The 17,896-nt window shown below is 41.6% G+C and overlaps 1 protein-coding gene across 1 annotated transcript in view; it reads left to right on the top strand.

Moving 5' to 3' along the window:
* The window catches only part of TLL1 (tolloid like 1), a 1,749,881-nt gene that overhangs the window by 1,548,235 nt on the left and 183,750 nt on the right, over window positions 1-17,896 (top strand). Inside the window, exon 15 of the mRNA XM_044063452.1 lies at window positions 2,004-2,129. Coding sequence (XP_043919387.1) covers window positions 2,004-2,129 — 126 coding nt within the window. The remainder of the gene's footprint in view (window positions 1-2,003; window positions 2,130-17,896) is intronic.

Raw genomic sequence — 17,896 nt, 5'->3', positions numbered from 1 at the left:
TTTAGATATTCTGTTTCTTGCTGCCACAAAGTAATTTAATTTCAGCTATTTTTCTGAAGTTAACCTCCTGCATTCCAGTTTCCACTGTTAAAATATATACGTTTAAACAGTTACAGTAGTGCATGTACATTTCTGTTCTGTTCTAGTAGGGCATGCTGTGGTTACATTTTAAACACAAGCACTTTATAAAATATCTTTTCAACACGTGTCTGTACAAACCTAGTTTGATGTACACATGACATACAGTTCTAATACAGTGAATCATGCTGATGTTCACAAATAACGTATAATTATTTACAAAATTTCAGATAGCTGGGCTGGCAGTATCTCCCTTTGTCACAGTGGCCACTTAATTTCTTGAGCTGCTTGGTCACCAATTGCTTGTCTTGTAACAGCCCAGCAGATCAGAGAGAGAAAAGTATGTGAACATAGGGATGCTCCTATAATTTTGGTTATCACAACCCTCTCGTCTTGCATGCTGAGTATATGCAGTGGTGTTCCATCAGACTAATGGCAAGTTAGTTCCTGCAATAAAGTGAATAAAATATTGATGGAACTGAGCTAGATGTTTAAAATAATGGATTTGTTGAGTATGTGTGAATCATTCAGCATGACTTATCATTTGGGAGGGTTTGTTTAACAAATGATGCTAATGGCCATTTTTTGTTACACCCACATTGTGCCTTCATATCTTTAGTTAAGCAACATTTCTAGTTTTGACATGCACTCTGGGTTAAGTGACTTGGTAAATATTCCAGGTGGGTGTGTCATGACTTAATTTTCCACTAGAATAGAAAGAACTGTGTTTCATTTTGCATCTTTTTGTATCCATGTTTCCAGAGGAATGAAAATTGGCAAGTTGTAGCTGATGCACTTTTGAGGCTGAGAAACATACAGTCAGACAAGGAACGGAGTTGAGAGATTTCCATGGATTTATTTTTCAGGCTTTCAAGAATTTAAAAGAACGCTGCTTTTAACTCCAGTGCATGCTGAAAGAATAATGCTGTTTTTGTGACAAGGCATTGCATTCATTTCATTTGTCAAGAACAGTCTGCCAGTTTTGATTTAATGGACTGAACAGCCGCCCTGCTTTCAACTGGCAGCTGCCAGAAAGGGGAAGAATGCTGATACCCAACATTAGAACGAGTACTTCCTAATGTAGTTTGGCTTTTCCCCTTGCATTGAATGCACTGGCTGTTAATTCAGGTCATTTCCTCTGCTAACCTCTGCTTTTCTTTTCTAATACAGAAAAACCTCTTACAAAGGATTAGTTGTTAATAATCAGAAATGTCTGCTAAGTGGTTGCTTGTAATCTGTGACATATGTATAAACCAACATGTAGTTTGCAATGCAGTTTTACTTAATGTTCAGATGTGTCCAGATTCATTAAAACTAAAATGATGATTGAAAGCCAGTTTACAAAAATCTGTTTCAAAAAAGTTTTTCTGTTAGTACACATTTGTAACTACAATTCTACTAGATTTGAGCTAAGTTCATTCAAAGCTGGTGCAGTATTAGTTTATCTGTTTAAAACCTGAAAAAGTTCTAATTGATTCTGTTTAGTTTCTCATCACCAAACTGTGCTGAGCTTAACATTCTGCATATAAAAATCGCAAAATGCAGTTCTTTACTAAGATTTTAATTTGCAGTGCAAATAGTTTATTATGTTCAGAGAAACCTTCTGGTGTGGATTGTTTCACCATTTAAAAAACAATGAACTGGATGTGGAAATGGTGATGCAAAGCAGCAGAAGGCTGATGTAAACTGGCATTCATCTTTAAATAACTGAAAGTACAGTGTTGTAGGATACATGGTAATGAATGGGTATAACTAAGGCAAGTCAAGGGAAATGGTTATGTCAGAATCTCCACTTCCTTAATATACCCTTGTCTGGACATGCAGGCATGCCATGAATAGCCTTCATTTACTTTCTGTGCAGTAAACATTAAAATGATACAGCTATGTAACAGCATGTCATACATGTCTTCTTTAACTGTTCGCAGACAAAGATGAGTGCTCCAAGGACAATGGTGGCTGCCAGCATGACTGTATCAACACTGTAGGGAGTTACGTATGCCAGTGTCGTAATGGATTTGTGCTGCATGAGAACAGACATGACTGTAAGGAAGGTAGGTACTGCTAGATCTGATCAGACATATGTAAGCATTTTTAAACATTGCGGGTTTTTTGCATTTTTTTCAGTATGGATAATTGCAGTGCTGTTTACATACATGTAAACACATGTATATCTGTATCTGTATCTATCTAGCTAGCTATTTTTCCTCTGTGTATTTATATGCATAGACGTAATCATGTATGTATACTTACACACACATACCATGTATATCCAAGGCCGACTAGAAGATTTCCTGGAGAAACAGATCGCCTTTACTGAGGATCTGTGTATTTTTTTTTTTTTTAAATATAATAAAATTAGGCCTCAGGTCTGAGGGTTGCTAAGGTCCCAGAAACCATGTACTTTTAGGTACCCTGTAAAGCATTTTACAACTTTTTTCCGACCTTTTGATCCATGCATGTGATGTACTGCTTATCACTAGCCTTCTTTTAAAACACCTGTAGGGTGGCAACACATAGCTTTTGATCCCAATTAAAAAAAAGAATCTATCCCGGAGCTGCGATGCAGATAAATGGGTGTGATAGACGGAGATTCCATCAAGCAACTGTATAAGAGTGCATGTTTAAGTATGCAGGTGAAAAATTCTTTGCAGGAGAGAAAATGGTGGTGATTTTGCTATAGCATGTGCTTGGTTGATAGGCACCAGCCCTAACATACCTCTTAGCACACGCAATCTGGACAAAGTCTAAAATACTGTGAGACAAAGGCCCAAAAATAGGAACAGATTTTAAATATTTATTTATTTTATTCATTTATTTCCAGTTTGATTATCAGGGAAGTCCAGTGGGGCCAGAGAGCCCGTTTTCAGTGGAGGGCCGGGGAGAAAAGCTCCATGAAACAGATTATAGTAAAGGTAGCAGTCCAATAAAAATAAGAGTATAAGTACAAATACACAGTGTGAGCAATATTGCCCATAGTGGAAAAATATGCAGATACATTTTAACAAATTCACACAGTTAAAGTCAAAAGCTATTTACAATATTTACAGTGTGTGAGAGATCATATGGGAATTAGCTATAGAAGGTTAGAGCCAGCTATAAGGTGCTTAGGAACTCAGGAGGATACCCTCCCAGGGGCTTTTGTTAAAAGAATGCATTTACATTTCCATTTGGAGGAGAGGTCGGACTAAAGCTGAGTTTTGAAGTTGTTTGTGTTTGACATTGTCCTTAGTGTGGAAGGGAGAGAGTTCCATTTCTTACCATAAGGAGAAGGAGAGGAGAAGTCCAGCAGGACGTTTAGGTTTGTGGACAGTAATTAAGTTTTGGTGTTCAGATCTGAGAGTTCTATTTTGGGGTGTATGGGGGAAGGATGTTAGAGCGGGGCATTTGGTTGGATTAAATATTAGTCTGTGTGCTGTAGTGAGCTGGAGGAAGTCCAGGTAATTTGTGAATTCTAACCAGTCGAGGGGTTGGAGGGTAACACAGTGATGAGTGGAATGTTTGGCTTTGGTGGCAATTTTGTTATAACTACTTTCAAGTTTGGAAGTGATGGAAGAGGATAGGTTAGTTAGTAGAGGGGCACCGTACAGAATGGAGGGAAGCAGGTAAGAGGAGGCCAGAGTATGCCTGATAAAAGTAGAGAGGAAGTGTTTGTTCCTGTATAGCATACCTAGTTTTTGGTGGGTTTTCTTTATATTTTGCTGAATATTGATGTCGAACTTGAGGTGTTCGTCTATAGTTACACTGAGTAGTTTGGCAAAGGGAACAACTTCGATTGGAAAGTTGTTTTGACTAAGGTCTTGGAGGGAATTTTTATCAAAAGAGAAATATTTTGAGGGTGTGAATAGTTTGAGGGTGTGAATAGTAGTATTTTAGATTTGTTAGCATTGAGAGAAAAGTGATTTTGATGCATCCAGATCTCAGTAGTTGAAAAGGCAGTCTGAGTTTTAGATAGAAGTTCAGGGAGGTTAGAGGTAGAGCAGAGAAGTATAGAGTCATCTGCATATTGGATGACTTTGGCATTAGGAATAGCAGAGTGAAAGTTATTGATAAAGATATTAAACAGCACTGGTCCAAGGATGGACTCCTTTGGTACGGGTGGGAAAGAAAGGTGAGTTGTCTTTTTTTCCATTTCACAGCCTGAGATCTATCTGACAGCTTGAGAACCAGGAAAGAGTGTTTTAGGAGAGATTTAGGTTTGAGAGGTGACTTAGAAGGTGCTTATGGGAAACAGTATTGAATGCTTTAGAGAAATCTAGGAGCACTGTGGATACTAAGTTCCCAGAATCTCGAGCTTGATTGACAGTTTCTAAGAATGAGAGTAGAGCTGTTATGGTGCTATGTCCTGGTTGGTAGCCATGTTGAGTAGGGGTAAGAAGTTGGTTTTTATTCAGAAAAGGCATAAGTTGGAGGTGGATGCATTTTTATAGGATGGTGGAGATTGGAGAGAGAAGAGCTATAAGGTGGAAGTTTGAAATATTAGGTTTTTGCCTCCCTTGTGGAGAAGAAGAATAAAAGCAGAACTTCAGAGTTTAGGGACATAGGATTCCTTTATGGAAATATTAATTAGGAGAGCTGTACCATCGGCAGCAGACTTGAGAAAGGAAGAGGGGATGATGTCAGGTGCATTGGAGCAGGGTTTAAGTTTGGATAGAAGTCTTTTTATGTAGTTAGTGGAGACAGGTTTAAGCTCAAGCATAGGGGAGAAATTATTTGGGGACAGATGAGGTGGAATGTAGGAGAGATGGGTCATTGTTGGGAAAAGTTTTCGTTAGGTTGGATATTGACACTCTAAAGAAAGAGTTGAATAGTGAGGCTAATTTGAGGTCAGATTTACTTGGGTCTGGACAGGGGCTATTTTTGGAGCCTGGGTTGAGGAGTGAGTTTATGGAGTTCCAAAAAAGCCTAGGGTTTTGGGGATGGTTGGACTGGAGCTTAGTGTAGTAGAATTTTTTGTCTTTGAAGATTTGTTTTTTTACAAAGTTACGGAGCTGTGTATATTAGAGAAGGATTTTGGGAAGTTTATTCTTTTGGTAAAGCTTCTAGGATTTGTCTCTTTGATGCATAATTTGCTTTGTTTCTTTGGTTAGGCAAGGGGCAGTTGTAGTTTTTATTCTTTTTTTCCTTGGTGGAGCTAGGGAATTTAGATGGTCTAGAAAAGTAGAATTAAAGTGGTCTATGGCTTTATCGAGTGGAAGGGTTTTTAAAATGTTCCAATTCATTTGTTTGAGATAGTTAGAAAAGGTTTTAGGGTCAAATTTGCTAAGGTTGTGGGTCTGAATATATTGATGTTGGTGTGGATGGGATGTGGTTGCACAGTAACTGAAAACTGGGAGGTGGTCAGGGATGGTGCCAGAGTTGGTAATTTTATTTGGATGGGTGATTAAGATCCAGTCAAGAGTGAATCCTGGGGATTTGTTTTATTGGTTCTGGTGATGGAGCGGGTTACTTGAGTAAAATTAAAGAGGTTAATGGACAAGGAGGGTATGAGACTGTTGATTTTATTCCAGTCTATGGTTACATCGCCTAGTATGTACATTTCAAGGTTAATTTCAGCTGAGGCCCATTGGAGTATGTCTTCAAGGGTTTAGACGTTATTTCCAGGTGGGATATAAAGGGCGATGATACAGGGGCTTTTGTGATTATTCATTTTTAATAGACTGACTGTTAGTTCTGCATTGGCAAATTTAGGAATTGGGTTTGGTAGGGGAATTAAAGTAAGTAGATTGAAATAGATTAATGCAACACCTCCACCTTTTTTCTTTGGGTGGTCACATCTAAGAGTATGAAATCCAGAGGGTAGGATTTCAGAGTCAGAGATGTGGGTTTTGAGCCAAGTTTCAGAGATGGCTACAGTGTCAGGTTGGCTATGATTTAGCCATGCTGGAAACTGATGTGCTTTGTTGTTGAGACTCTGGGCATTGAGTGTGAAAAATGTAAGAGTATTGTAGGGAGCTGAAAGGTTTGAGGAAGGGGGAGAGTAATTGTTATTTGTGGGTGGGTTAGGTCCAGGGTTGGGGTGAATATCTCTAGCTAAGGCGAGATTATTGAAGGAAGTTATTTTACTGTGTTTTGGTTTGGATTTAGGGTATTCTGGATGGTCTAGTATTTAAGAGTAAGTGTCTTAGCAGTAGTGGAAATAATTTTAGGATTAAAAAGGTGCAGGGGGTTGAGCTGAAACAGAGAGGAGGAGATGGAAAAGAAATGATTATTTGTGTGAGGGAGGAGATGGTTTTGTGTGGGAGTATGTTAGGGAGTAGAGAGTGGAAGCTGATTGGAGGTATAGGAGCTGGCATGGTATAAGTTGTTAGGAGTAGGAGGAGGGAGATGGGGGTTCTGAGTGTTAGGAACAGTAAGGAAAGCATGGTTAGAAAAAGGTAGTTTAATATGGGAGGATTTGTAGTTGGAGAGAAGAGCTGTGGGGTGAGAGAGGGTAGTGAAAGAGTGATGTATTTAATTACTGTGGGTGAAAGGAGGAGGGGTAAAGAGGGGAAGGCTTTGATTGGATGGTTGACTGTGGGTGAAAGGAAGAGGGGTAAAGAGGGGAAAGCTTTGACTGGATGGTTGTCGTGAGTGGGTGTGGAGTGGTTGAAATAAAAGTAGGAGTAGTGGGGGTGGGTGAGAATTGGGGGCAGGGTAGGGGAGCAGAGTGAACCCGTAGGGTGACCAGAGCAGGTAGAGCCAAGGAGAAGGAAGAAAGCCAGCAAAAAGTTATCAGTGAAGCTGAGAACTAGCTCAAAGGTAAGGAGGCACTGGCATACGGCACTGTGTGTGTGAAATTAGAAGGATGCAGAGGGTTGACAGGGGACAAGAGCTGTGAGCAGGGCAGTAGCAGTTTAGTAGAATATAGTAAGTATTAATAGAACTAAAACAGGGAAGTGGTAAATTAATAGAACAGTTACAGTACTTTTGGCTTGTATGAAAAGATAGATAGTGGTTGAACAATGAAACCTGGTGGCCTAACTGAGTAAGTACAATGGTAAGCTATTAGCTGTCAGATGAGGGGGAAAGAGCCTAGGAGAGTAAAAGGAGATAAAATACATGGTAGACTGCTAGCGAATGCATGCAGGGTTAATCTACAACAGTAGTAGGTATAGGATATATTTTTATCTTACAATAGGGTACATACAAGTTTAAAGTTAGTTCTTGGGGAGGCAGAGTGATTACAGAAGCACTGCAGGATCCCCTTAAGATGAACTTTACAAAAATAGCAATAACAATCACAAACAAAAACAGTACCAGGTAGTACTTACATGCGAGCACGCTACTGGGGATTCCTATGAAGCAAGGCAGTAAAGCTAAGTCAAAAGGTGGTGCCTTTCTACATAAGGTTTTTTGATACCTCTGTAATTAAGCAGGAGTGGGAGGGAGGTATGCAGGTTCAAGGTGAGGGAGGGGGTAGACACAAAGTAATACAAGGTTGTGAGTCAGAAAAACTGAACTAGGCCAGCTGCTAAAATGAAAACAGGAAAACCAAGCTAAATCAATTCCAGGTCAGTGTAGTGCAGTATCTTCCTAATAACTACATATCTTATGCTACTAATATAGTACAGTGTGGTGAAAAGGACCACCACTTCTACATTGAAAAACAATTGAAGTATGGACTGCAGGTACATAGGTAAACGTTTTCCAAGAGAAAGTAATTTTAAGTAATTGACCAAGGAGTACAATAGGAAAGGAAAAATGGGGGGGGGGGCAGTAGTGTGCACGCGTACAGTGAAAGGGGAAAGAGTCTTCAGTTTAGAGGACAGATTAAATACAGCTAACATACACTAACGTAGCTGAAAGCACTTTAGTATTCCACCGACGCAGGGTCTCATAGTGCAGGACAACGAGACAGCCTTGAGTTGATTGTAGGTTGACCAAGACACAGGATGAAACTTTTGCTGAGGAGAACTAGTGTAGCTGAAAGCACTTTAGTGTTCCACCGATGCAGGGTCTCACAGTGCAGGACAACGAGACAGCCTTGGGTTGATTGGAGGTAGGCCAAGACACAGGATGAAACTTTTACTGAGGGGAACTAGTGTAGCTGAAAGCACTTTAGTGTTCCAGCAATGCAGGGTCTCACAGTGCAGGGCAACGAGACAGCCTTGGTTTGATTGGAGGGTGGCCAAGACACAGGATGAAACTTTTGCTGAGGGGAATGCAAGCACACTAGGGATTCCTATGAAGCAAGACAGAAAAGCTAAGTATTAGCTAACTTAGCAAGGCAGAAAAGCTAAGTATTAGCTAAACTCAGCTAACTAAGGTAAATATTACTCTTATAAACTTAGAAAATTGCTAGAATAGCAGGTTTTCTGTTAGCATGTATTTTTAGGAGGATATAAAGTCTGAAACTCAAGTGTCTGCCACTATTTTGTGACTTTAATCCTCAGTGATTTGTTAGAGATCACACATTTTATGAGGAACAGAACAAAAATATAAAGCAAAAATCTGGACATTCTGTGAGCATCTGGGCAGTTAAGAGGTTTGAGTTCTCAAGTACAGCAGGTGCCTGGCTGTCACAAAACTGCTTTCTGATGCTATACACACTTGGCTGAAAGGAAACAATGCTGGGGTACGGTACACACCTGGCCATTATGAAACAGCACTGTTGAGGTACAGCATATGTTTTGTTAATGGGAAGAAGCACTGAAATATACAACATGCAATGTACACAGATTGCCCATGGTCTGTAGGAAGAAGCACTAGTCTATAGCTTGCACTTAACCAGCAGAAAGCAGTGCTGAGCTGCAGCATATGTTTGGATGGTGTGAGGCAGAGTGTACAGAGGATGCTTAGTGAGTAAGAATCAGAGCTGAAGTACAGAACATGTTTGCCTAGTGGGAAGCAGAACTTGGGTACAACGTGTGTGGGCTGTCTAGAGTCGGGAACAGTGCTATACATTGGTGGATTACAGCAATCTGTGCTGATGTATATAGTACGCATCTTACTAAGAGACACCAGTATGCCTGACTGAGAGGTATTACTGCCTAAGTACAGTATGCATTGTGCTACTATACCAGCTGTTAGGTATAATACACACTTAGCTGCCATGTACAAATATTCAGGGTGCAGTATGTGCTTGGATAACTGGAATTAAAGTTGAGGTGCAGCATTTGTCTAGCTGGGAGGAGCCAGTCCTCAAGTATAGTACATTCTTGGCTGACAGAAACCAGTGCTGAAGTAAAGAACAGTCCTGGGTGACAGGAAGCAGGTGTAGGTAGTGCATATGATTGATTAACAGATGAGAATGTTCACGTGTAGTGCATGCTTTACTGGCAAAAGGGAATGTTTAGGTGTAGTGCATATTTTACTGGTGGAAGGGAGTGTTCGGGTGTAGTGCATGCTTTACTGACAGAAGACAATGTTCAGGTGTAGTGCATGCTTTACTGACAGAAGACAATGTTCAGGTGTAGTGCATGCTGTACTGGCAGAAGGGAATGTTTAAGTGTAGTGCATGCTGTACTGACAGAAGGGAATGTTCAGGTATAGTGCATGCTGTACTGGCAGAAGGGAATGTACAGGTGTACTGCATGCTTTACTGACAGAAGACAATGTTCAGGTGTAGTGCATGCTTTACTGGCAGAAGGGAATGTTTGGGTATTGAACAAACTTGACTGACAAAATAGAATACTGATACAGCATGTACTTACCTGTGGTGAAAATCATGCATATGAAGGGGAAAGCTGTAAGATCAAGATGTATAAAGCATCAGTCTGTATGTATTCCAAGCCAAGACATCCATAGGTAGCGTCAGTGAACAAAGCACTACAGTCAAAGACTAACAAAATTCAAAACACTCAATTGCTTTTAAGAGGCACCCCTCAGTACTGCTATATCTTATGTATATCAACTTAAAATAAATTGTCTGCTTTATAAAAATATACATTTCAAGTTCTTAAGTCATATTATCATGATGACAGTCTTAACACTACAGTTACCAACATTATCAGCTCTCAGAGCACATCTCTGTGAAACTTTCTGTTGCCAGAGAGAAAGATGGAGGTTCAGACTTTCTGAAAGGATTAAAGGACTATGCAGATATGAGGGAGGTGTTAGAGATCCTTCATATTGTCATTCAGACTTATTAGACTGTCCTTTGCTCTGGGGGTTCCTGCTTTCTTTTTGGAACCTCTCTGATGTAGCTTGTGATGCCCGTGCCATGGCCCAGCAATCAAGGATCCTCAATCCTCATCACTACCACCAGAGAGGGTGTCTCATATATGAGGAAAGGATAAGAAATACACACAGCAAAGTGCAATTTCCCTTAAGAGCACACAAAGATCACAGTCAGTCCGGGGCTGGTCGCTCTCTTGCTCCCCAATAAGACTCCCCACTGGCACAGCTATAGGGTCCAGATCTCAGCCTAGCTTGGCAAGGTAAAGTCTCCAGCACCCTCTCTGTCCAACCAGTCTGGTCATTAACTTTAGCCTTAAAACAATAGGCAGGAAGCCTTCATCTAGCCGGACTGGAGCCGACTTGTAAAATATCAAAAGGCAGTGATGAAATAATTTTAATTTCAAAGGACCAACAAGAAATGCTTGACTTAGCTTTCTTTACAGCAGATGGCAATGTTGCCACATTGTTTTAAGTTCAACATTCATATTTACAAATGATAGAATTATCTGCACAATTCTATCTGGCTAGGCTGACAGCCTTCACCCATCTCTACCAGTCCTCACATAGCTTTTTAAACATTTGTTTACCAGCAGCTTGTTGGGACTGTTTATTTTACTTTTTGAAAAAAGCTGAGGAGGGAGCATTGAATCCCTTGGCAAACTTAGACAAGGAGGACTGACAAAACTGAGAGATCTCTTGAATCAACTTTCCTATCTCATCACACTTTTTAATCACATCTCCAGTAGAAGATCTAGGTCCAAAAACTAGTGCTTTATCCAAGGGAGGATTCACCATTTAATTGTTGAGATCCTCTGGGAGGTTTTGAGAATGTAGTCAGGCAAACCTTGTAACAGTTCCAGTGGCACCTGCCCTGGAGGTGGCATCAGCAGAATCATATGCATATTTCAAACAGTGGATACTCACTTGAGGCACAGAAGAAACTGAGTTACAAAAAGCAGTTTTCTCCTCAAAAGAAGTAACAGATGCCATAATATTCCTTATAATATCACAAGAGTTGAGCATAAATGTCAACATTTAGGCTTGACATTTGAGAATTCTAAAAACAAGTATTTCAGAAGAATAAACTTTTCCCGTACCTATTAAAAGCCTTGCCATCCTTGTCAGAAGCAGAGGGATTAGTATTAACCAAATGCAGCTAGATTCATGAAAACAGTAGCTGTTGTGTCTGTCTGGAATGAGTATGTAATAATTGAGGCACTTTATATCATCTGTCTGCTTTTGGGGGGCAGCAGGGTGGTTGTCAGGGAAATTGCAGGCTGTGACAAAAGTATCCTACAAGGCCGACAGAGCAGGAAAAGTGAGTATACGGTCTGTAAATTCCGGTTGTAACAAATCATACTACTTCTTGAGGGACTGAGAAAGGTCATTGTTTTCCCACTGGAACAACTGATTGTCTGAAATTATTTCCAGAATGAAAGAGAATCCTTCAAAAATACCGTCCAAAGCCACACTCTCCTCAGAATCTGAATCAGAATTTAATGGCAAGAACACATAATCTATGCCTTTAGTATCATTTTGAGGTTCAGACTCTTAAATCTCTTCAGAAAATGAAGGATCTCTTTTTCTTTTACTAGAAACAGCCATGAAGGAAGGATTAAGAGCCTGCATTTAGCCCTCCACTAAGCCCACTAAATTATTTCTGTCCGTAGTAACTGAGACAAGCGAGGATACATATTGAAGTTTTTGTTTATTTTTGATTGGAATTTCTGTAGAAATAGACCGGCTCCCAGCAAAAACTTCCCTAGAGATGTGTGTAGCTTTCTGACTAAACAGAATGGCATTCTCTCTCCCTTCTCCCAGGACTGACGAGTAGCTCTCCCCATACATAAATGCCAATTCAGTAGGCACAGAGGACATGTTTAACCCCCAGTCCTTGGTGGCTGTGGGGACTGCAGCAGAGGGATCCAAGGAAAAAGATTTCCAGTAAACCATTTTAGGATATAGCAAAGTCATCTACCTGTGGCTAAGGCATTGCTGTGGTGGCAAAGACTTTGACAATTTTCTTCTTTTTGTGTGTAGAAGAAGGAGAAACCAAGGAACTGGTAGGTTGTTCCATGGTTAAGCCAAAAAAGGTGCCTGATTCCCAGGGAAGCCTGGCAGCAATAGTCTGTAAAACAAGTAGGTTTCAAAAAAAGTAAGTTTTCCCCTTTTAAAACTTACTAAAAACTACTTTAAAATTTTACCACAGAAACAAATCGTTTACAGTTAGTTTCAAGCAACTTTTTAACTCAAAAGTGTACAAAAGTCACATGATAGTCATTAAAATAATGTCCTACATTAATCAAGTTTTATAGAATATGTTTTCTGCCATAAAGAGGAGGTTTCCCCCCTGAAGGGACTTATTTGCCCAGCAATACATCAGAGTTGGACAACTGTTGATCCTTGAAATCCCGCAGAAGAGCACTATCCTCAGTAGAAAGAAAATTCTGAAAGGCTTGGTGCCCACACCTGAAGTTTAGTTAGCTCAGCTTAAGCTGACTAACAGTTTAGGCCTTTAGAAGATGCCCTGAAAGCTCAGGATATAACCCATGCAGCTTAGGCCACTGCAGCAGTGATCCTTATGAAAAACACCACCTAATGCTCTTACAGATAAAGAACCTTATGGCATAAGGAGACATAGCAAGAGTCTCAAAAAAGAAAATAGTTAGAGTTCTATTCCAGGTTCATAGGTTCATAGGTTTATACTAGGCTATCTGCCCTAAGGCATTTATAAGCCTAGCCCAAAGTTTTGTGGCTTACGCCACCCCTTATGTTAAAAAATACTGTGCCCATTAGTTTGCTGTGCCTCTGTCCAGCAGTGACACAGAGATGATTCCCGGGGTAAACCTACGATCTCCCATCCACCGGTCAAGATTTCTCTTAAACAGAGCCATCGAGGTGCTCTGCCTCACATGGACTGGGATTTTATTCCACAGCATAGGGAGTCTCTGGGTGACAAATCTATCCCTCCAGCATGTCCGATTTATATCCGTGCTAAGGTTTAAGTCGCTTGCTCTAGTGGATCTGGTAGATTTGGATTTTTTGAGGTGGAGCATGTCCATTAATTCCGGGTTGGACATGGCCTTGTATGTCAGGCACAGGTCACCTCTGAGCAGGCGGTGTGCGACTGAATAGAGCTGGAGTTTCTTCAGTCTGGCAGCATATGACAGATTTTGGAGTCCCTTTATCCTTTTGGTGAGGAACTTTTGGGGTCTCTCCAGTTGCTGCAGGTGTCGGGTGAGATACATCCCGAATGGGGCATTGTACTCGATCATTGGTCTGATAAGTGAAGAGTACAGGGGAACAATGACCTCACTTGATCTGGATGTGAATCCCTTCATGATCAGGTGGGCAATGTAGAAGGTCTTTCTAACCACTTTAGCAATGTGAGTGTCAAAAGAAAGGCCACTGTCAACCTGGGTCCCCAGGTCCCTGATAACCTCTTCTGTGCTTAATGGATTGCCACCTATATGGTAGCTTGGGGTTACCTTGTTTTTCCCGAAGGGTATGACTATACATTTTTTGGCATTTAACTTCAGGCCATGGCTCTGGCACCAGTTATCAGTTTCCGTGAGACCCCTCTGAAGGATATCTGTGTCCGATGTACTTTCCACTATGGGTGCCCAGTTTGCAGTCATCTGCAAACTTTGTCAGCCATAGTCCTCCTATGTTTGCCTGTACTTCTGAGAAGTAAATGCCGAACAACAGGGGGCCAAGGACTGAGCCCTGTGGGACCCCACTTGTGACCGGCTTGGAGTCTGACATGGCGCCAGCAACTCTAACCCTGTGGGTTCTGTCCTTTAGCCAGTTTGCAACCCATCTTGTGACATATGGGTTTACATTTAAGCTGGTAAGTTTCTCTCTAATACCCGAGTGGGGTATTGTGTCGAAAGCTTTTGCAAGGTCAAGGTAGGCTGTATGGACTGCCTTTCCCTCATCAATGGCCTTGGTGACTGTTTCGAAGAAGTCAACCAAGTTCAAAAGGCATGATCTGCCCTTGACAAAGCCAAACTGGGTCGGGTCCAATGTCTGCAAGTCCCCTATGTCTTTGTTTATGAGTTCCATTATGATCCTCTCCATAGCTTTGCAGACCAGGCTTGTTAAGCTTATGGGGCGGTAATTTCCAGGGTCTGTAGAGGTACCGCCTTTGTGGAGTGGGACCACAGTTGCCGTACGCCACTCCTTGGGCACGTATCCTGTGGTGAGGCTAATATTAAACAGCTGCCTTATATGCGGGTTTAGTTCCTTGTTGAGTTCATGTAGCACACAGCCGGGGACACCATCCGGTCCCATTGATGCTGTGTTTTTAGCTTTAGAGAGAGCAGCTTTCACCTGCGCATTAGAGATGTCTGGGAGGCTACACTCCGCTGGGATAGTTATCTCTCCTTTTGGGGGGGAGAGGGGGGTGAAGTTTGCACTGAACCTGTCTGCCAGTATGTTGGCAATGTCTGTGGGTTCAGTGATTTTTGTATCATTTTGGACTAATTCTGTGCATATCTGGGAGTTTCCACCCAGGTTTTTAACATAGCTGAAGAAGGCCTTATGATTGTCTTTTGAATCTATTGCAATTTTTCTCGCAAATTTGGCCTTGGATGATTTTATAAGTGCTCGTATTTTTTTACTAATAATGATCAAGGGTGTCTTCTCTTTTATGGATTTTGCTCTATCATGTAACAGCTTTCTCCTCTTATTGTAAAGTTTGTTTATGGCTGGGGTCCACCAGACTGGACGTTTGCCCTTGGTGGAAAGAGTCTTGGTTTTATTAGGGATTGCCTGATCCATGCAGTCCTGGAGGTGTTCGTAGAAGGCATTTGTAAGGGCTTCTGCAGCTTGGGTTGTGGTTTCCACTGGCTCGGGGGCCTTGAAAGATACCACACCAGTCTTGAGTAGTGTGAAGTTTGCTTTAGAGAAGTTCTTCACTGTAGTCTTTTTTGTTTGGGGTGGGGGCGGGATGTGGATTTCCAGTGAGATAAGTTTGTGATCTGATCTCACCAATGAGGGATATACTTCGGGTGTGGAGCATTTTGTCCCCATGTTTATGATGATGAGATCTAGTATATTTTCTCCTCTTGTGGGAACGGTGACTAGTTGTTCCATGGCATTTGAATTTATGAACTCCAGGAACCTTTGGGCTAGAAAGTTGGGGCTTGAGTAATGTTCCCAGTCTATATTCGGGTAGTTGAAGTCACCCAATATAATGGTGTTTGGAGATACATTTATACCCTCCAGTGTCTTCAGGAAGGCTGTGTGGGGTTCCTGAGTTTGAGAGCGTGGCCTGTAGCGTGCTACAAATTGTAGAGCAGTTTTGCCTATGGTTAATTGCACCTGGATGGTTTCCGATGCTTTGTGCGTTGCCACCAACCTGGAGGTGTGGGTATCCTTGATGAATATGGATACACCCCCTCCTTTTGTGGTGTGGTCCGGGTTTTGGGGCTGGAATGCATGATATGAGGTAAAACCTGATAGTGTCGGGGTGCTCTCAGGAGCCTTGAACCAGGTTTCAGTCACAGCACAGACATCAATGTTCTCCATACTGAGAAGGGCCTTGAGAGTGTGCATTTTGAGATTTAGACTTCTGGCATTGAGCAGCATTACCCTTAGTTTTTTCCCATTTTTGTTTTCTAGGGTGGTAGGTTTAGAATTTGAGCCGTGCCTAAAAAAGGCACTATGGGGATGGCAAGAGCCTTAGCCAATATCCAGAATCCCAAGGGTGACAGGTGCAAGACATCCCTTGCGAAGCAGCGTGGCTTGTCAAGCATGTCATCCCAGGCAGACAGACACTGGATCCCCTTTGAATGACACCAGAAATTAAGCCAATTGTTAAAGCTGATCATCTTGTCTCTATGTTGTGGCATCATTCTTGGTGAAGGAAGGATACTGCTCAGGGTTAGGGTCATACCTGCCTGGGCTACATAATCAGAGAGCTCCTCTATGTCTCTTTTCATGTAGTCCAGGGAGGTACGTCTCAGGTCGTTCACACCAGCATGGACAATGACTGTGTCATATTTGTACTTGCTGTGGAGTGACCCGAGTGCTTGTGTTATGTGGCGGATTCTAGCGCCCGATAGGCAGCTTACTGTGACTCTCTCCTTGTTCAGCCTGGTGAGTGGGACGCCAGTGTGTCTGACTATGGAGTCACCTATGACAAGTATGTTTGGTGTTGTATTTGGCCTTAAGGGCTGTGACTGCTTTGCACACTGATTTTGTGGTTTATGTGTTGCCTGTGGTGTGTCATGAGGTGGCAGTTGCTTGGATGTCTGCTTTGGAGGCCTCTGCTGTTTAGGTAAATTTTGCTCAGAGCCTCCGAGTATGACTTTGTGTGTTTATGTGTTTGATTCATTGTTGTGATAGCTTTATGTGAGACTGGTTTTGTGGTGTGTGTAGTTGCCTTCTCCTCCTGTCTGGTCTTGCCAGTCCTGAGTCGAGAGAGCTCAGCCTCCAGTTTGGCTAAATAGCTGCATCTCTCGCAAGTATTTGTGTTATGTGGGAGGAGGAGAGGGTTGTCAGTGTACATGAGGCAATTGTAACATTGCCTCAATATTCCCAAATTCACCAACTGGACAGGAGAGGATGCCAGCATCTGGCACTTCGACATGCTAGAGAAATTTAGAAGTTAGGGGTGTAATTGAATAAGAGAGGACTTAGTAAGGAAGTGGGTACTCCTGGGGGGGGTTTGCTAGTGAGGGACTTTGTATAATACAGAAGTGCTAAACCTGAAAAGAAGATGCTTTTAAGACAAGTAAAAGCTTTTAGGAACAAGTGCTGCGCTTTTTAGTTAAGGGATATACTGTTTAGATTACTAGTAGAGCAGTTCTAAGGGAAAAAATGAAGAACAGACTTTATGGAGCCAGAAAAAGTTTAACCGGCGCTGCCCGATGCTGCTCTAGTGGCAACTCTGCGCTAAATCGCGCTAAAGCACTCTAAAGCGTGCTTGATAGCAGGGGCTGGAAAGAGCCAGGAATTGACCCAAAACAGCCAATAAAACTACAGTTTCAAGTCAGTAACCACTCCCATGGGGGGCAGGGAAGCAGTTCAATGTTTATCACTGCCACTGATCAACAGAGAGACTTTCCTTTAGCCCAAGCAAAAATGGCCTCACAGAAACTTACAAAACAGTTCAAGAACAGCAAGCCTGTAACTTGAACTTTTTTAAATCTCAGAAAAGTGGGAAAAAGCAAGATTTTTTTTTGTTTTTTTTTTCAGAGATAGCAGAGGTTCACAAGTAATATCAAGTTATAACAGTGCAGTAAATGACCCCACACAAGAGTGCTAGGTCAAATACAGAAAATATGCAAGTTTTGAGAAAAAACGATTTTAAAATTAAGTGCAAACAGGAAATTCAGTATACAGCTTTTGGTTGTGCTCTAAATACAGCTACTAATGCAGAAATCAAGTTTAACAAGCCAGAAAATGCTCAAACTAGGCAGCTATGCAGAAAAACTTATAAAATAAACAGAGGAAAAATACTTAAAATCTCAAAAGTGGCTCCTTTCTTCTCTCAGCGTTTTCTCCTCTTGGTGGGTGCTTCACCAACAGCCAACAAGCCTGAAAAGACGCCAAAACCATGAGGCAACTAGGTTTTAAGAGAGGAAGATGAAGGAGTTTTGGAAATGACCCCTTTTGGCCAATAAAACTACAGTTTCAAGTCAGTAACCACTCCCACGGGGGCAGGGAAGCAGCTCAATGTTTATCACTGCCACTGATCAACAGAGAGACTTTC

This window comes from Protopterus annectens, chromosome 2.part1 (genome assembly GCF_019279795.1).
Source record: "Protopterus annectens isolate FY-2018-M chromosome 2.part1, PAN1.0, whole genome shotgun sequence".
Taxonomy (NCBI): domain Eukaryota; kingdom Metazoa; phylum Chordata; order Ceratodontiformes; family Protopteridae; genus Protopterus; species Protopterus annectens.
Note: the sequence above shows the minus strand (reverse complement) of the source record. Positions and strands in the feature narration are given on the sequence as shown.